The 19,889-nt window shown below is 39.3% G+C and overlaps 1 protein-coding gene across 1 annotated transcript in view; it reads right to left on the bottom strand.

Annotated features, from left to right (window-relative positions):
• The window catches only part of DNAH11 (dynein axonemal heavy chain 11), a 410,596-nt gene that overhangs the window by 137,027 nt on the left and 253,680 nt on the right, over window positions 1–19,889 (bottom strand). Inside the window, exons 56-58 of the mRNA XM_031665316.1 lie at window positions 19,168–19,329; window positions 10,828–11,061; window positions 5,143–5,289 (exon numbers count right to left, since the gene is read on the bottom strand). Of these exons, the coding sequence (XP_031521176.1) occupies window positions 5,143–5,289; window positions 10,828–11,061; window positions 19,168–19,329 (543 nt within the window). The remainder of the gene's footprint in view (window positions 1–5,142; window positions 5,290–10,827; window positions 11,062–19,167; window positions 19,330–19,889) is intronic.

The following is a 19,889-nucleotide window of genomic DNA, read 5'->3' as shown; positions in this document are numbered from 1 at the left end:
TTAACTGCCTTTGTGTAAAACTGCTCTCCCGCCTCAAGGGTTGAACCGAAATATCAGAAATGGCGGGAACCAATCATAGTTAGCCAAATCGCCTTGTTCAAACACTAGCCAATCATACATCTGATTTGTATAATAATTCTATGCCCACTTTTCTTAGACTATATAACACTGTTCGGAGCTCAGTCGGGGAGCTCTCTCCTGCCCGTCTCGTTTCACGAGCGAGTGAGAGTTCCAGGTTCGAACCTGTAATAAAGGTCCTTGCTGCTTAGCTTTGACTCTGGACTCTGGTGGTCTTCTTCGGGGAATAAACGGTCTGGGCATAGCACTATCTGCAATATATTCTATTCTGTGGTTGTGGATTGCATGCCTAACTATAAATAAAATGTTAGTGAAAACTACTGGTTGCTCCAAGAACATGGTAAGAAACCACAGATGCATGAGGCCACATCTGCCTTTTGGTATTGGAACGATAACATTGATACCCACTCTCCTCTTGTGGATCCAGTGGCACCTCTTCCCAGGACACAGAGGGTGCTGCATCAGCCTTCTGACATGATATATAATATAGAGGAAACTCATGCTGGTAAACCTGAACCAAACCAAAATGAGAAGCGAGGGCGGAGGTGGGAGGTGGCTTATCCTCCTCCCCTTAAGATACCTATAGAATCTGAAAGGCCAGGAAGAGTGAATTTTTAGTCCTCAGTAGAAATTTGAATTTCAAAGCTGTGGCACTGGGCACCAGGATCTAGCCACCATGGGAGATGGTTCCTGTGGTGATGGTGATTGTGGAATATAAAGTGTGAACAAAAGTATATTTCTTCAGATGTGTTTGAAATGAACAAGTTTAACTATACCATAAAATTAAACACTGCTCACAACAAATTATGTTGTCTACTACAGCTTTATTAGCAGTAATTACGCTTCTCCTGATTAACCATTATTTTGCTGTGTACTGTACCTTTTATGAAGATAATTGGTTCGGGGTAGATATGTGACCTCCTGCTAATACACACACAGCTATCGTTAATGTAAATAAGAAAACCCTGCATGTTTACTGAGAACTAGTCAAAAACCACAACCCTCAAAAACTGCCAGGAATGGACCATGAAAATTTTCTGTATGCTACAGAACACTGCTACAGATAAACGAGTTTATGTGAGCAAAGGAGTTATCACCTCAGGTTTATTTAATTACCATAAGGATACAGTGAATCTATAAATGCTATTTGTTACCATTTATAATGGCATCATTAAAAAATCATTTTAAATTGGACTCAGGATCATAGGTTTTTAGTACTGGATAAAACCTTAAAGAGTACTTCTTTTAAGTGCTCTTTCTTTCCTTTTTTTTTTTTTTTTGTTTTTGAGACACAGTTTCGCTCTGTCACCCAGGTTGGAGTGCAGTGGCATGATCTTGGCTCACTGCAACCTCCACCTCCTGGATTCAAGTAATTCTCCTGCCTCAGCCTCCCAAGTAGCTGGGATTACAGGCGCGCTCCACTACACCCAGCTGATTTTTTATATTTTTACTAGAGGGGTTTTACTGTGTTGGCCAGGCTGGTCTTGAACTCCTGACCTCAAGTTATCCGCCTGCTTCAGCCTCCCAAAGTGCTGGGATTACAAGCATGGGCCACCACGCCTGGCTAAAGTGCTATTTCTATCAGCCTAGTAGCTGCTACTCATTTCTGACTCCTTTACTATTAATGGAGTATTTTTCGTTTGGGTAATTTTTATAAACAAAACAATTTTGAACATTAAATAAAAACCCACTCATACAAATGAAGAAAATTCTCAGGTTGGTCAACTTATTTCTCATTCTCAATACCTCTCACCCTAAGGTGCAACAATACTAGAGGAGTGAAAATTCTGTATATCTCAGTAAGCTGTTAAGCCAGTGTACAATTTCCTTTGCCCAGTGGCTCCTAGGTATTGGTCAGCAATGCTCAACCTATAAAACAAGAGAAGAGTTGCATGGAGTGCCTAGAGAGTGTGCTTTTCCCTTACCCTGTAAGTTAAAGCAGGAATTTGGAGACAGTTTCACCCATGGGCAGACAAGAAATTCTCTGCCTTGCATTCATCAACAGCCCCTTGCAGAAGTTCTTAAGATTTAGTGGTGAACACAGGGAGAGGATAAAGAGAATAAAGTCCCAATAACTGCTTGTTATGAGCTAAATTGTGTCCCCCCCAGAATTCATATGTTGAAGACCCAAGCTCAGAATGTGACTGTATTTGGAGACAGGGCCTTTACAAGGAGGTCATTAGGGTGAGCCCTAATCCAAACTGACTGGGGTGAAAAGTTCGGACACACACAAGAGACATCAGTGGAAATAATCATGGAGAAAAGATCACATGAGGACACAGCAGAAGGCAGGCATCTGCAAGTCACAGAAAGAGAAACGTAACTTACCAATACTTTGATCTTGGACTTCCAGCCTCCAGAACTTGGAGAAAATAAACTTCTACTGTTTAAGCCTCCCAATCTCCCAAAAGACCCCATGTGGCATTTTTGTCATAGGAGCCTTGGCAAGCTGACACAGTACACTTATCAGCCTTTGGATTGTAAGAATTTCCTTATGATCCTCTAAAACCCAGGCCCACCCACATTCAGAACAGAAACACACACAAAAACTGATAGCCATTCCAAATCAAGATTGATGCTCAACTTTTGAAGAGATGATATTAGCGCTTCAATTTAGAAGGTGCCTCTACTCATGAAGGTTTACACTCCACTCAAGGGAGAACACAGTTGGAAAGCAGTAAGAGAATTCTTAGCATTTTAGAATTTGGAGCTGAGAAGCCAAACCAAGATGGAAGAAGAACTAATTTTCACAGGCTTGATGATGCTTGTGTCACTTGAAGTCATTGCTGGCAATGCCAGTGGTTCAAATTGCCCTTGATTACCTTATAGATTTGAAGCAATGATTTCAACCTGCTTCTCTACATGGGCTGTCGAGGTTTACGGCAAGACATTCTCTAACCCCAACATTTGTTTAGTCATATTAAACGTGGCTGTGTACTTTGTGAGCTGTGAAGCATTACTTTTAAATTAGTGCCTATGTTTGAAGACTTGAGACCCCAATTTCATAGGACCAGAAACAGTCCATATTCACCCCCTTTAGTATGGCATAGCATAGTATCTAGCACATTGCTGAACATATGACAAATGTGAGCCCACAGCATGGACTCAGGTGTTGATGAATTTCTAGATGCTTCCTAGTTTAATTACGAAAGAACTTTCTTCCATGAATACCCAATTTATAGTAGTTCCTTCCCACCATCATGTCTCTCTACTTGATTTTCATCAGAGCACCTATCTCGATATATCCAGCTTCTCAATGTGTGACTTGTCTCCTGTCAGTCTTTTCCATTGCAATGTAATCTACACGAGAGCACCCTGCTTGTGAAATATCCCTAATAGTCTACAACAGTGCCTGGTGAAAAAATAGACATTAATATTTGTTATTTATAATTAAATTAAGCTCCAATGAAAATGCTTAGAAGTATTATTTTTATGTCTTGGTATGGATTAAACATAAAAAATAGTATGCGCCTTCTTTGTGTTTGAAGTTCACTAAACAACCTGTCAGATGAGTTCTAATTTGCTAAAACTTCTTTCTCCTTTTATGAGGGTAATTTTTCCTTAAGAATTCGCATGTAAAAATGCAAAAAAACCCCTCTTTATATTTTAAGTTTCCAAAAGTATCTGTGATGATAGGTTATGATATAATAACCACTAGAACATCACACGTTTGTGTAATACCTGAAAAATACTCCCTGGGTAGAATTAGCTCATGGTGATTGTATCATGTGTGATAACTAATTGCTCAATGTAATAATATACTTTGTCTTTTTTGCTCCTCTTTGATGGAGAATGGGGTCTCATTATGTTGTCCAGGCAGGTCTCGAACTCCTGGGCTGAAGCAATCCTCCTGCCTCTGCTTCCCTAAGTGCAGGGATTACAGGCATTAGCCACTGTGCCCAGTCCAATAATATACTTTTAAGGACATTCTCCACTTATCTGCAACTCAACAGAAACATTTACAACTCAAATTAGGAATTTTATGCCCGCTGATCACATAGGGCGTGCCAAATGTGTCTTATCTTCAATTTTAAATGCCATAATCTTATTTCTTAAAACTGTCTGTTTACAGTTTTGATGTTCAACAAACTTTTCAACTCTTTAGTTGTGCAAGGAAGACACGCTCAATACACATTGGAAAAAAAGAAAAACAACTCAATTGTATATGAATGGCAACACCACTAGAAAAACTCAAATATTTTCAGGTAACCTAAAAGGTAAGAAAAATGGCATAATCACTACCGATTCAATGGCTGTGAGAATGTTAGCAACTTACAACTTTTTATTAATTAGGCCCTGATTATAATCTTTTGTCTAAAATAAGAAATTTTTACTTTAAACATATACACTCAATTTTTAAATAAATATGTATTAAATTTTTTGTTTACTATGGTATTTCTTTTGAGAAATCAGATGTGCAAAACTATGTCTTCCATTTGTAGCTGATGTTTTGGTAAAAGAAGATGACAAAAGACATTGTATTTATTTCAGAATTGCTAGAAACCTGAGTAGAAAGCAAGCAGAATCTATATAATGTTAAAAGGAATTATTTCCAACAATAAAACATAATACAGAATGCCAGGGCCTCAATCGAATCAAAAAGAACAAATTTAGCTTAGGACTTAATAATAAACTCCAGTTGTATTATTAAAATGCAAAATTTGAAAACCATCTTGCAAAGTGATGGAATGGGCTTTGTTAACAATTGAGTTGTTCAATTTGCCTAAAAAGTGGAAACCTTTAAAAACCTCAGAGGTGACTTCCTGACCTTTACTGTAATACAAATAGGCCTGATGTTCAAGATCCACATCCATTATATGCTTGAATGAGCTCAGTATTTATTGTTCTTTCATATCATTAAAAGAGCTAAAAGGTTGGGGAAATGCATAATGTAAAGAAAGGTCAAGTGGTAATCATGGTGTGAAATGCTGTTACATGTGTAACTATAATAATTCTTTAGACTTTACGCTCCCTGGAGAGGAAGTTGTTCAAAATTGTTCACCTACCAAGGTTTATTTTGTGCTAAATATAGCTCAGTACTCTAAATGGTGGAATTAGCCTGACCTTTCGCTCCTCAGCATCAGCCACAGTCTTTTCCCGGCTCACTTTCTCCGTCTGAAGGCCGATCTTTGTGATCAGAGCTTCCGCATCGTGATTTCTCAGTTGCAACTCGGCTTCTTGAGAGGCAAGTCTGGCTTTTAGATCTCCCACCTAAAGCAAAAGTCTTACGTCACTGGCCTTGTTCACAACAAATCCCAGGTAGAGCTTATGATTGGGAATGAATTCAGGGATTCCTAACAATTTGTATCTCGCATCTGTCTCTACCCTGATTTTCACTGTCTTCTGATTTGCACAAATGCAGCCACATTGCTTTTCTCCACGTGAGAACAAACAGAAGAATATTTTCCAATGATTTTGCAGGACATATAATTATTTTTTGTCAGTACTAAGAGGTTGAGTCGGGAAGTTGCTCTTCCCTCTGTCTGACCGCATGCTCCTCCACCCATGTCGCTTTTGGGTCCTAGGCAGCTTGGGCTCAAGGAAGCAGAGGTCGTGGGAAGACATACTTGGTCATGACCTGGAAGAACTATGCCTCTTCACTGTCCAACAGAAGGTTGCTGGAGGCTTCAGCAAGTTGAAGACATGAATACTCCTTGCCTGACTGCAGATTAATTGGCTGCATATTAAAATGCCCACTGTGGCCGCGGCGGTGGCTCACGCCTGTAATCCCAGCACTTTGGGAGGCCGAGTCGGGCGGATCACGAGGTCAGGAGATCAAGACCATCCTGGCTAACACGGTGAAACCTCATCTCTACTGAAAATACAAAAAACTTAGCTGGGCGTGGTGGCGGGCGCCTGTAGTCCCAGCTTCTAGGGAGGCTGAGGCAGGAGAATGGCGTGAACCCGGGAGGCGGCGGAGCTTGCAGTGAGTGGAGATCATGCCACTGCACTCCAGCCTGGGCGACAGAGCGAGAGTCCCGTCTCAAAAAAAAAAAAACCACACACACATAAAATGCCCACTGATAGGTCTCACCTCTTCCCATCAAATGGAAAATGGCCCTCTTGATTTTTTTCACCTCATTGATGATCGTGAAGCTAACCCAATATTCAACTTAATACCTACTAAGAAGAGCAAACCGTGTGTTTGAGGTATTACTATGCTGTGGCCAAAACTCAGTGAGCTTCAGGGACATACATGTCTCCCATTGGTCTATCACTAAATAACCTTACTGAGCTCTTGGAGAACTTAGCCTTCCAAGGAATCCATAAATTCATCTGCTAAAAAGAACCATCCACTTTTTTCAGCTAAAATTTCATTAGGTTCAGAAGGCATTACTAGGTTCCTCAGTTTGAAGGTCATGTAACTAAAAGCAGAAGTGAGGTAATAGAGAAAAAGACATGACTCAGTTCTCAGAAATATCTGAAAGCAGCTTTATACATCACAATAATTCTCTCTCCATTGCATTTCTCTTCCAAAAGTGTAAGTATTACCATTTTTAAAAATCACAGCAGCAAAGAACAATCATAACCATTTATTTTAACTCAATTGCTAAAGACATTTCAGTGGTTTCATCTTGTGGAACAACATCCCATTACTATATCCAAGTAATCTTGTAGTTTCCATCCAACACAGTATATTCACACTCTACCTAAAAAGCATGATTACTACTATGACTGCTACTTGTACTATTATAGATTAAGCTATGACTGATTTTTCAGCCTCTCTATGAATTCAGGGTAACTTTGCATACTGACATGCTTCTCCATTCTTTTTAGCCATATGAAACTAGTGTTATGTTAGGCCATAGTCAAAAGAATCATCCATCAGGAAAATGCAAGTAAAAACACACCTATTAGAATGGGTAAAATAAAAATCAGAGATACCACCAAATTATTGCAAAGAAGCTGAGAAACTGGCTCTCTCATACACTGCTGGTAGTAATGTATAACGTCACAGCCATTCTGGAAAGTATTTGCCTGTTTTCTATAAATGTAAACATGCAAGTACCAAACAATTCATTTTTGGTCATTTGTGGATTTATGTCTACAAAAAGAAACCTATACATGAGTATTCATAATAGCTTTATTTATAATAGCCAAAACCCAGAAATAACCCAGATGCCCTTCAGTGGTTGAATGGTTAAATTGTGCTACTTTCATTCTCTGGAATACTATTCAATAAAAAAGGACAAATTATGGATACACCTAATACCTTGGCTGGATCTCAGGGAAATTATGCTGAGTGAAGAAAACCAATAACCAAAGGTTACATATTTTATGACTCCATTTGTATAGCATTTTTGAAATGACAAAATTACAGAAATGGAGAATATATTTGTGATGGCCAGGAACTAGGATTCAGGAGGTGGGGAGGAAGTGGGGGTGACGTAGGTGTGGTTATAAAATGGTAACATGGAATATTTCTGTAGATGGAACTTTTCTGTGTCTTGACTGTGTGAGCACCCAGACCTACAAGTGATAAAACTGCATAAAACTAAACACACACACACACACACACACACACGTACAAGTAAAACAGGAAATCTGAATAAGGTCTGTGGATTGTACCAATGCCATTTTCCTGGTTTTGACATTGTACTAGTTATGCAGGATGAACCTACCATTGAACCCATAAGATGTGACAGGGACCTGTCTGTAGTATGTTTTGTAATTTCTTCTCAATCTATTATCATCTCAAAATAGAAATAAAGCAAAAAGAATCACCCAAGAGACTAGGACAAAATTATGTTATTTCAAGCCCTAATTTCAGTTTCTAAGGAAGCTGTTAACTCTGAAATATTCAAAGTGACTGAAGCTGTGGAAGCAAGGCTTTATCTACGAAGAAAGGTCACTAGGACTATCTGTGATGACCTAAGCTGACTTCTAGAGAGAGGTTATTTAGCTATAAAAGGGGCTTACAGCTTTACTGTAAAGAATGAGCATTGCTAAGGTTTTCAAATGACATGGCATTCCTTAAGGCAGACCCTTAGAGGATGCATGCCCCAATATATAGGCATTACGCTCTTCATACAACCTGATCTTACGCTATATGGCTCTCCAATTCTCCACATAGGAAACCACCCTTCCTTTTTATAACCCACTTATTTCTAAAACTGTCATGTAGCTGTTGAATATTCCAACCACGTTTTTGATATTAGGAGCATTCTATACACAAATACCTAATGAAAAGAAATCACCATCAGTCTTTCCATCAAGACTTCATGTGTCAATCAAGACATCTTGTGTCTTTATAGACTTTCTGCCTGGGGTTCTTAGCTAAGGGGGAGTAAAGAGACTCAAGCAGCCCTGGACTTGGCAGACACAGTGAATTAGCTCTCCCTTCTCCTGCTCCTCTCCCATCCCCTTGACTCATCAATATATAACTGAGGTGATTATTAAGAAATCACAGTCTCTCTCCTCTTCTTTTTTCCTATGGCTGAGATGCTGCCACCACTGCAATGGTTCAGGATGGTACCCCACTTGCTTTTAGCTCTGTCATTTGGGAAAACAACCCTTTAAGTATGGCAGAAGCACTTATTTCCTTTTAAGTATGGCACAAGCACTTTGCCAAGGATGCCCCCACAGTATTGAAAGCTCAGTTTGGGTGACAACACTATCATTTCCTGATAGTGGGCAAAGTCAACAGGTTCAGTTTGGGATGACATTCAAAGGGATATAAATGCTTTGTGACACAGAGCTCCTTCCTTGTCTTATTTAGCACAACAAGACTCCAGGGAAAATCTTTCTTACAGAAAGCCGTCTTGATTTAAATGAGATAGACAGATAGAAGAAAACAGACATGGAGAGGGGCAAAAGACAAGAAAGTAAAATAAAGTGTGAATAAAAAGAATCAGGAAAGACAGACTTATTTATTTATTTATTTATTTATTTTTATTTATTTTTTTTAAGACAGGGTCTTGCTCTGTTGCTCAGGTTGGAGTTGAGTGACCCAATCAGCACAATGTAACCTCAAACTCTTGGGCTCAAGGGATCCTCCTGCCTCAACCTTTCAAGAGGCTGGGTGTACAGGTGTGCGCCACCATGCTCGGCTCATTTAAAAAAATTTTGTGGAGATTGGGTCTCATTTTGTTGTCCAGGCTGGTCTCAAACTCCTGGACTCAAGCAATCCTCCCCCTTCAGCCTCCCAAAGTGCTGGGATTAAAAGTGTGAGCCACCATGCCTGGCCTAGATAGGCATTCTTTGAGAGGAAAGGAGAAGGTGCACAAATATGGATATGCTATTTGTGGGTTTCCTAGTAACTATTCTTAATGCCACTTGATCCCAACCATCCTGGAAACCTCCTCACTCTGGTTTCTCTTTCCTAATTGTGGTCCATCTACTCACTATTAGTACAGATCACAGTGTTTTGAACACAGAGTCATTCTCGGTATAGAAAACTAAGAGGGAAAAAGGCAATTGTGCTTTGGCCCAGAGTGACTGAAGGACGTGGCCAGAGAGCCCTTCAGAGTGAAAAGGTGACCATGTGAAAAGGTGCTCCCTCCTTCGGGTCTCGGTTTATTTCAAGCCTAGCCACAGCTGGGTTACCCAGGCCACTTGGGGAAACCACTGGCCCAATCCTTGTAAAGCATATCAGAGTCTGACCTGACAACATTCACTCTGAGGCCACCAGTATTTCTAGTCTTGAGGTGATCACTAGAGAGAATTCTTCTCACTCCAGCTCTAAGTCCTGGCTGGCTCAGAGAAAGGCTGGGCTACTCTTCAAAGTCTCCAGAGTCTCTCATTCCAATGTCTTCTTTCCAGCCACAGAGAGGCAGCATGGTGCCATGGACAACTCACGAGCATCAGCGCACCACATACCTCGGTCTAAAACCCAACCTCACTGACTCTCTGGCCTTAAACTCTTCATGCCTCATATATAAAATTATAGTAGCAACACCTACTTCATGAAATCCTTTATTTTTTAACAACTAAATAATGATGATATGTGTACAGAACCACACATGATTAACATCCTGTGCTGATTCTCTCCTGATTTACCCCTGCAAGTTAGAGACATCACCCTTTGAGGGAGCAGGGGCCTTAGGACTGAGGACACAGATGAGCCTGGACACTTTTATCTCAGAGAGCTGGTGGCTAAGAGGAGCAGACCAGTCACTAAAGTAGGAGAAACGACTCTACTTTGGGATCTCGCCACAGTCATTAGCCAGAAAATGATGCCTTCACTGGAGGTTGAGAATCTGAGACCAAAAAAGATACTGGTCCATCCTAGGATGATAAAAACTTTGACGACAAGTACCGTGCACTGAAGAAGTCACAGACAAGTGAGGCAATCCGCTGTGTCTGCTCCTTCAGTATTCCACACTGCCTTGCACTGAGTCAGGCCAAGAAGAGAAGGCTTCTCCCTAATTCAGCTGTGTCACAGTAATCAGCCAATTCCATTGTAGGCTTTGGAAAGCAGTAGCAGTGTGTTCTTGGTGTCATGAAACTGTCAATTTCACCAGTTGGCATCTTATAGAAATGGATTTGGGGGGAGGGGGGAGGGATAGCATTAGGAGATATACCTAATGTAAATGACAAGTTAATGGGTGCAGCACAGCAACATGGCACATGTATACATATGTAACAAACCTGCACGTTGTGCACATGTACCCTAGAACTTAAAGTATAATAATAATAATAAAATAAATAAATAAATAAATAAATGGATTTAGTAGTGCTTCAAAAGGAAATATATTTTTCTATTAAACAGCATAAATGTCACTCAGTAATAACACATCCTGGTCATACCTGAGAGGCTGTGGTTTTTAGTTTTTGGATGCCGTTCACCAGATGTTCTTTTTTCTTGGATACCTCATTTTGCTTCTTCTTCAACAGGTTCTTAAACAGTGATATTTGCTCTAGAAAACTCTTTGGGGTGGTATAGTTGTGCCTTCTCTCATTCTGGTAATATCTGGTGCTCATTTCATTTACAGTGGTGTGAACATGTGCCATGAAAAGGCTAATAGAGTCTTTGTGCAGTGGCTGAAAACATAAACATTACAGTTCATGTGAAATCCTTTCAAGTTAAAAATACAACTAAAAAAAAAAAACAGAAGAAAAATCAAGAAAATGATCATTTTTTTTTCTAAAAGTCAGAAAAAGATTATAGTATAACCTAGGAAAACTTATTTAATCTTTAAGCATTATCCACAGGATTTGGGAGATTACAATAAAGCATTCAGCTTGACTAACCTTCTTCTTGCCAAGTAGGACAAAGGGTTTTTATGTGCTCCACATACCAAACGCAAAAGCCAACATATACAGCTCTTCACAACTTGATTTTTATCTACCAAGTGTGTGAAAGAGAAGGTGGAGAAACAGACATGATATCCTGAGAAATATTTCTGCCACTGCTTTCAAACTAAGCTTTAGACAAAGAGAAGCAATAACCCTGCAAAGTCACTGGAAAAAAAAAAAAAAAAGCCAAAACTTAGAAACTCACAGTTTTGTGAGAACTCATGTAAACACAAACTGGATCGTAGGGTATAAATGTCACTGCTGCTGGGAGAAAAATGTCATGACCATTTCTATTCTTATTTGGCAAAGAAAACCCACAAAAGAGCAACTCTCCCTCAGTGAGTTACTGGAAGACCCCCCACTATACATTCCTTCTATTTTGTCCTCTATGACTTCTGAAGTAGTTAACTTTTTAATTTGTGGAGTCACATCTCCCTCATTTTAATGATTATTTATTGCATTCTGTACAAGATGAACCAGGTTCAATTAATCAAGGGAAGCCTAAAAATCAATTAATATGAATTAAATGAGCTACACCAACTCTTAGGAAAGTCACACATAATTTACCAAAGTGTTGTCAATAATGCCCAGACATCTTTGGGAAAACTGCACACAAGTGGCTGGTGATGCAGTTAAATGTTTCAAACCTGCACCATTAATATTACAAGCAGAGGGGTGAGGAGAGATAGGTCAATTTCTGTTGGTGAAAAACAACTGCTCCTGAACAATGTCTTTAAACAATCAACTTTCCAACATCATGACAAATTCCCGAGTGGGTTTAAAATACCTCCATATTGGATTGTGCTGCGTATTAAAAATCCATCTCACCAGTAACTGAAATAATGTATTACTAAAACAAAAGTTAAAAATAATGTGATATAAATTCTGAATATTCTTGGTTTCTAGTGGACCCTATTGATACAAATATATTTCCAAACAGTGGACTCAGAAAAATAAAATTTATGAAGAAGTTTATATAAACTTCATATAAATCATAATTCTTTGGAGACTTTATTTTTACAAGAGCTTGACTTCACTACAGACATGTGCAGGAATTTAACCTGTCCTGTCTTGTTTTAATGGGAACTAAAGGTACATACATACCTTTCTACAATATAGATAAATAATTCCTCAGCCAAGTGTAACCTCCTTACAGGAAGGAAAAAAAAAAAAAAAAAAAGAAAGAAAGAAAGAAAGAAAAAAAACCACTCTGGCCTCTGCCCAGCCATGATCCTTATGAGGAGGCTCCTTGGAGGCTCTGAAAGCTCTCTTTAACAACAGTTTCATTTGTAAATCGGGGATGGAAGAAGTGGTTTCCGGTAGAGCTGAAAGTGGCCCGAGACAACTTGTCTCAATGGGGTAAAATAACTATTGTTATCGGGCTTAACAAAATGGCACAGCATGGGAGACTCGCTGAGCCAGGGAGCAGCTGGTTGTAATTCACACTGTTTTTCAGAAAACTCTAATCGTTCCAGAACAGACCTCTTTGATGACTGGTCTTCCCTGCATTCTCAATTTGTCACTTTCTCTTATGATAAGGTCAGTAGTGACAGCACTTCCTGACATTAACAGCTGTGGCTTTTAAAAGGGTCATTGTAGAACTACTAATTGCAGTAATTTCATTAGCATAAATTATTTATTCTGCCATTCATTTATCTCCAGTTTTTTTTTTTTTTTTTTTTTTTTTTTTTTTTGGTGGGGGGCGTGGGGGAGAGTTGAGAGGAGCTGCTGCTGGTGCCGCTGCAGCGAGGGCTACACAATGCTGTATTTTTCACTTTGAGAGACGTGAGGGGAGAATATCATTCCTGCTAGATTTGGCCTCTTAATAAAAACCAGTTGATAACCATTTATAGTCATTTAGCAGCTAATCATGATGATGGCAAAAATAAAAATAAGCAGAGTGCCAGTATTGAATGGTTATAAACTCAAGGTTTCCTCACTAAGATGTTCTGGAAAGTGATGCTGTCTCCAACGCATAATCAAATGCAAAGATGAAACTGCTTTTCCCCACATTAAGAAAATGTGTTTAATTTCTACTCTCTCAGTTGGCTCACTGTAAACACAAAAACATAAACAGATCTCTGCTATTTGGTGTGACAGTTCTCGGGCAGTTGTAGTCTCTGTCACACCAAGTACTCCAGCCACCTGGCACTTCAAGCAAGTGCCCAGTATATTCCTCTTGAAAATGACAAATAGCAGAGTGGAATGTAAACCAATACCCAGAGGTCAGCACTAAGTCAATTTAGGATTTGATACCTTCCCAAGACCAGTAAAGAAGACTACACTGGTCTGTAATCCTAAATTTGGGCTTTCAAAAGCATTGTATTCAAGGGAGGGAGGGAGGAAGGGCAAAAGAGAAAAGGGCAGGTGAAAGAATCTACTTTCTCTCTATTTGAAGTTTAACTTGGGACAATTTTGTCACATTAAATGCCATATACCTACAGTAAGTCTTGAACATTTTTCTCAGAAATTATTTGTGTTAATTTTTAAATATGTCAAACCGAAGTGCTATACAATCTATCTGATCTTCTTGCTCCTTTTAGGGTTGGTAAAAGAATATATTAATAAGATATTTGTGGTTTTTGATGGCTTATAAAAGAAAACTCACTAATGCATAAAATGAGCAGTGTTGCATTTTAACACTTGTCCTAAGCTATTCATAGCTGTTTCACTCTGAGAAGAAGATTCTGGAGGGAGCCAGGGACACAGGGTTTGAATCCTAGGACCTGGGCTAGATTTCCAGTTCTGAAAAATCTAGTAAGATACTGCATACCCTCCTGTACTTCTTCCTGCCCACAACATTGCTCCTTTAAAAATTCTGTTTCCTTTCTTCTTTTAGCAGGAACTGGTTGAGCATCCCTAATCCGAAAATTCAAAATCTGAAATCCTCCAAAAGCCAAAACTTTTTGAGTGCGAACTTAACACCACAAGTGGAAAATTCCACATATGACTTCATGTAATGGGTCACAGTCAAAACTTTGCTTCATGCACAAAATTATTCAAAATCTTATATAAAATTACCTTCGGACTATGTGCATAAGGAGTATATAAAACAAAAATGAATTTTGTGTTTAGATTTAGGTCCCATCCCCATGATATCTCATTATGTAAATGCAAATATTCCAAAATAAAAGAAAATCTGAAACCCAAAATATTTCTGGTCCCAAGTATTTTGGATAAGGGATACTCAACCTGTATCAGTTCTGCTGCTGTGGTAGAAGTAGCACCAACAGCAGTTGCAGTAAGATTACTACCATTACACAGGGCAGCGACAAGTGTTAAATGTAGCACCAAGTACAATTTTCTAAATCGTATGCTGGTTTTTTGTTCTGAGTTATCTGGTGAGTGCATTATATTGTTATTTGCTTATGCTTTTTGTATCTTGCCTTTAATTCTGGTCAGAGGCAAGATAAAGTCCAACAGAAGCCAATAATTTCCTAGGTGAGTTTTCAGTCATTGAAAAAGGTACCTTCAATGGTTCTCTGCCAGAAAGTTAAAACGAAGAAGCAATTGAAGACTCAGGAGGAGTGGAGGAAAAATGAAATCCAGGCCGGGCGCAGTGGCTCATGCCTATAATCCAGCACTTTGGGAGGTGTAGGCAGGCAGATCACCTGAGGTCAGGAGTTTGAGACCAGCCTGGGCAACATGGCGAAACCCGTCTCTACTAAAAATACAAAAATTAGCAGGGTGTAGTGGTGTGCACCTGTGGTCCCAACTACTCAAGACGCTGAGGTAGGAGAATCACTTGAACCCGAGAGGCAGAGGTTTCAGTGAGCCGAGATCGCACCACTGCACTCCAGCCTGGGTGACAGAGTGAGACTCCGTTTCAAAAAAAAGAAAGAAAGAAAGAAAGAAAAAGAAATCCAGCTGCTGCTTTTATAGCAAGAGGACAAAGCAGGAGATGGTGTGAATGGTGTGGCTGCTTCTGGTGAGGCCAGCACCTAGAGAAAAGCCTCAGAACTACAAACTTACAGTGACAGCTCCATTTAAGTCAAGTATGCTTTCAGCTGAATATGCATGTCCAGATTCCTAGGCAGCTACAAAATCTGGACCCTACTTATGAGGTCGAGGCCTGAAGAATGGGGAAGGATGTTTACAACTACTTGGGTCTTCCCTCAGCCATCTGAAGGTATGCTTAAGCCTGGGCAAGACTGCATTCATTAGGAATTATTTCAAAAGTCCAGAGCTGGCAGCCAGTGAGAGGTTCTTCTACACGGATGTGCACCTTCCGCATGCTCTGGTCACAGACAGGACTGGGTTGGTAAGAGGGCCTGATGGAACCGTGCCAGGCCCAGACACAAGTCTTAGAAGATTTAGGCAGAATCAAGATAAATTTGGTTGCATTTGTTTTTGTCTTAATATTTTTAAATGGCTTCAATATTCCTTAGAATGAGAATTATTTTCCTCAAATTCACACAATTTCTATTGCATAAGGTTATCTTTCTACTTTTTATTCATACTGAATAATCCTAATTTATATTTCAAGGAAAGAACTGTGCTTAAAGTCATTAATATAATAGAAACTCTGCTAATATAGCTATCACTGACAAAATGTTGTTTTATACCCTTTGTGTTTGGCATGCCATTTTAAAAATGAATTTACAGACCATTGGAGAAACAAGTCTTTAAATATAGCAGTAAAATAACTGTCCTCTTAGAGTGGACTTTCTCACAATCAGTTGTGGAAAACAGTAGTAAAATATTTCCTTCACAAGCTACCAAACTCTTCAACAATTGAAGGGGTGATTGCATGGGGAATAACTGCTTTTCCCTGAAAAAGCTGATGATACAGAGTTTGTGTCATTACTTTTAAGTGGCACCACATAAGGACAGAGGATTTTAACTCATTGGTTGGTCAACATGCCCCCAAAAGATGACCTCTTTCACCTTGCTCAGATCTACTCTACACCATCCAACACACATCTCACTCCTTCACCAGACAGCTCACTGTTTCATTTCCATTCAGTAACTTCTCCTTTCATCTGGCCCCACTTTCAAAGATGTTTATGATTTATTTTACCTTGAAAAGCAAAAACATCACTTGTTTTTCAACACCCCGGCTTCTCTTGAATTTTCGTTGTAGAACCCATGTACTAATCACTAAGGTCTTCACCCAATTCTCTCTCCAATGACCTTCTCACAGCCTTTCCAACACTGTGGCCAGGTTTACCCAGAGGGCTTTTCCTTCTCTCCCTCCTTACACACCTCCTCCCATCTCCATTTCAAAATCTCCCTGGAGAGGTAGTGTGTGTTGACAAAGTCTTCAGATAAACACAAGTGTCAAACTGTTTCGGTCATTACTTGTCAGCTGTCATTTAGTTCAATATTAGGCAAGAGAAAAATAGCACAAACATTTATTTAGATGCAGTTAACCCGTACCCCTGGGTGCTGAGTGTGTACTGATGGAAAATTACATGTCAACACACACAAAACTGCTTGCCTTTAATGAATCCTTTCTCTGTGGCCAAAGGTGGTCACCTTGTATAAGTACCTTACGCTCGGCAAATGAGGTCAATAATTAAGAAGTGCCTAAATTATGCCGATAACTTTCAGTCTTAAAAAAGGAAATTGAGACTAAAAGAGTGATCAAATTGTGCTCATTCAAAAAACTTAAAAACTGTTTTTGACCTCTACAGAAAAGACACCACACGTTTTTAGAAGACCATGGACACATTGTACTCTGAATTAGAATTATTGCTCCTGCGCAACAAATTAGGAAGGTGGGGAAGTTAAATAAGCACCTTGCACTGAAATGAAATCATCTAATTTGTTTTGAGGCACAATTCAGTTCATCAGAAATGGTAAAGTGCTTTTAAAATTCCTATTTGGCGCTCAGCATCCTATAGGAGGCGTTATGACACCATCAGATCGAGCTTAGCACCTGACGGGAGCCCTCTGCACTTAACATGATGCAAGTCCTGCCTCATCCAGCAGATGTCAACGGTCACTGGCATATCAAAGCTCCTTTAGCTGTTTTCAAAGCGGCGCCCACCTGGACAAGAAAAAGCCTGCAAAGAGCAGCAAAGGGAAGGAACTTCAAAAGGCACTGTGCCAAATGCCAACTTAAACCATGCTACTAGCTCTAATTTCCTACCATTTGAGAAAGCAACATGCAGAAACAAAGTGCTCTGGTCCCTTTCTCTTCCTTACCAAACCAGCCTGATAAAACAGAACGTTGCTATCGGAAGATACATACTGACTCTCTCCCTGTAATAAAGCAGCATTTTGAACCCTTCTTGTAACTATCACAAGATAAAATGATGCCCTAGAGAATTCCAGAAATGCAACAGACCTGGAAATTGCATAAGAAATTTGTGTTAATATTTATGACAACTATTTGTCATATTTAATGATTTTCCAGATGTTAGAGTACAAAAATGTTCCTGGCAGACTTTAGAAGAGATAATTTCTTATTTTCATTTATTTGTGGAAATGTTTTAAGTGTAAATGTAGAGGAGAGAAGGAGAGGGGAGGTAGTGGAATATTCTAAAGTTTCTACCATATATATAATATATGTGTATGTGCATATATATATGTGTGTATATGTATGTATGTGTGTATATGTGTGTGTGTGTGTGTGTATACATATGTATCTTCCAAGTTAGACATTGCTTGACAGCTCTTCCCTAGCAATCCAGCACCAAATAATTAGATTAATAAACATTTCAGGAAAAGACTAAAGGAGAAGAGGTCTCCCTCCACAAAATTCTGTAGGTATCGGTGAATACCTGCATGTGTACTTACCTCTATAGCTGCTTTTTTTTTTGTAGTAGAAGCAAAGGAAAATGATATTATGAACAATAAAGCTAGCTGCATACAAACAATTAAACATGTAAATATGACCAGGTTTTTAACCATATGGCTGCCGAACGATACAATATACAACAAAATGTAAAAGGATTGTTTTGGAAAGGTGGCAGTTATGCCTTTTGTAGTAAGGGTGGGACTACAATGGGTTGTACCTGTTCATGATAATCTTTCAACTAGAAACAGACATCATTGCTTACATATCTCCAGTTCTGTGTGTGCCTCTGAGAGTCACTTTCAGTGTCTGACCTATTCTAGGAACCTTTCACCTTATCACTCAATGGAATGAGAAGACAAAGCTCCCTGGGAAATGTCCGCAATCACTTTTCCAAGCTATGTAATCAGAGAGGCACTAGACATGAATAAAACTTCATCTTCAGGAAATCTAAATGATAACCTCATATCTACATCCTTTTTCCCTCTGAATCTGAATGTTTGAAGCTTTTGTTGTTTTGTTTTGTACAACCATTTTAAAATGCCATGGGAGGTACAAACTTCATCATGAGGAAATGACAAATATAACCCATAAATCTGTAAAACCATAAGCAGATATGTTATTTGACTTACTGGTTATGGGATATGGGGGCTGATTTTTCAACTATCGATACTATGAAAATAATCACAATTCATTGCCTTACTTGGTTAAGAAGCAAGCAGTGCATGGCTACGGTGACTACATTTCTGTTTGGGCTTTTAGTTTGGACTTAAAGGATTTATAATCAGTAAGTCCCATTATGATTCAAGGAAGTAACGATCCTGAGCTTCCAGTGAGTCAGTGCAGGAGTAAGGACATACTCAAGTGCTGTGTGCAAGCCCGTGTTCACACATGTCTGCACATCCTCCTCAATACGTATGGAAAACAAAAGGTCAGCCATCATATTCCTTAGAATGTAAACTAACGGCTAAGTTTAGTGTCTTAAACAAATCAGGATAACTTTCTGATAGGAGATGTATTTTGGAAAGTACTTATCTACTGAGGATTTTCTGTGTGTGTGTGTGTGTGTGTGAGAGAGAGAGAGAGAGACGCAGGCTGACACAGCATACCTCAATTCCCTTGGTTTCCTCAATGAACCTCCTGCTGACAGAGACCAGAGCCTCCTGCGGCCACGCATGAAACCAGTCAATAGCCGTGCAGTTAACTATGGCTGGGAACTTCCGAGCTCTAACTCTCAGCGTGTGACCAACTGGAGAGAAACACAAAATGATCTGTGGAGACATGGGGGCAAGGCAGAAACAGGCGGGTGATGAGTGAGCAGAGAATTACATTGCAGTCTTAGACAATGAGAGAAAGGAGTGCAGCCAAGCATGACATTAAACTACCCTAAAGCCCTAGAGAGTGGACAGCAACATTAACCTCCTTGCTAATCAAAGTATAAACCTGTCCAAAGAGGCTGCTCAACTGGACACACAGAAACACTGCTGTGTGCTTTCCTTAAAATTTGTCTGTCTGTGCTCAAACATTTTTGATGATTATCATTAATGGGGGGAAATTTTATTCATTTACATTACACAAGTAACATTATAATAAAAAATAAAAATTAAAAAGAAATCACCATGATACAATAATACCAATGTTTTCATCTTCTGTTCCTTCCATTTTGTAATTCATCAGGCTCCATAAAGCTGCATAATACACTTTAAAAACAATGTTTTATCATCTTTAATGTTTATGTTTCCATTTAAAATGAAATAATCTACGTGAGCTCCCACTTCAGATTTTTAAAGGAATTAAAAATTCTGTTTATACTATCACACTCATCAAGAAA

The sequence above is a fragment of the Papio anubis genome, chromosome 4 (assembly GCF_008728515.1).
Source record: "Papio anubis isolate 15944 chromosome 4, Panubis1.0, whole genome shotgun sequence".
NCBI classification, from domain to species: Eukaryota; Metazoa; Chordata; class Mammalia; order Primates; family Cercopithecidae; genus Papio; species Papio anubis.
The sequence above is the reverse complement of the archived record's forward strand: the minus strand, read 5'-3'. Positions and strand labels throughout refer to the sequence as shown.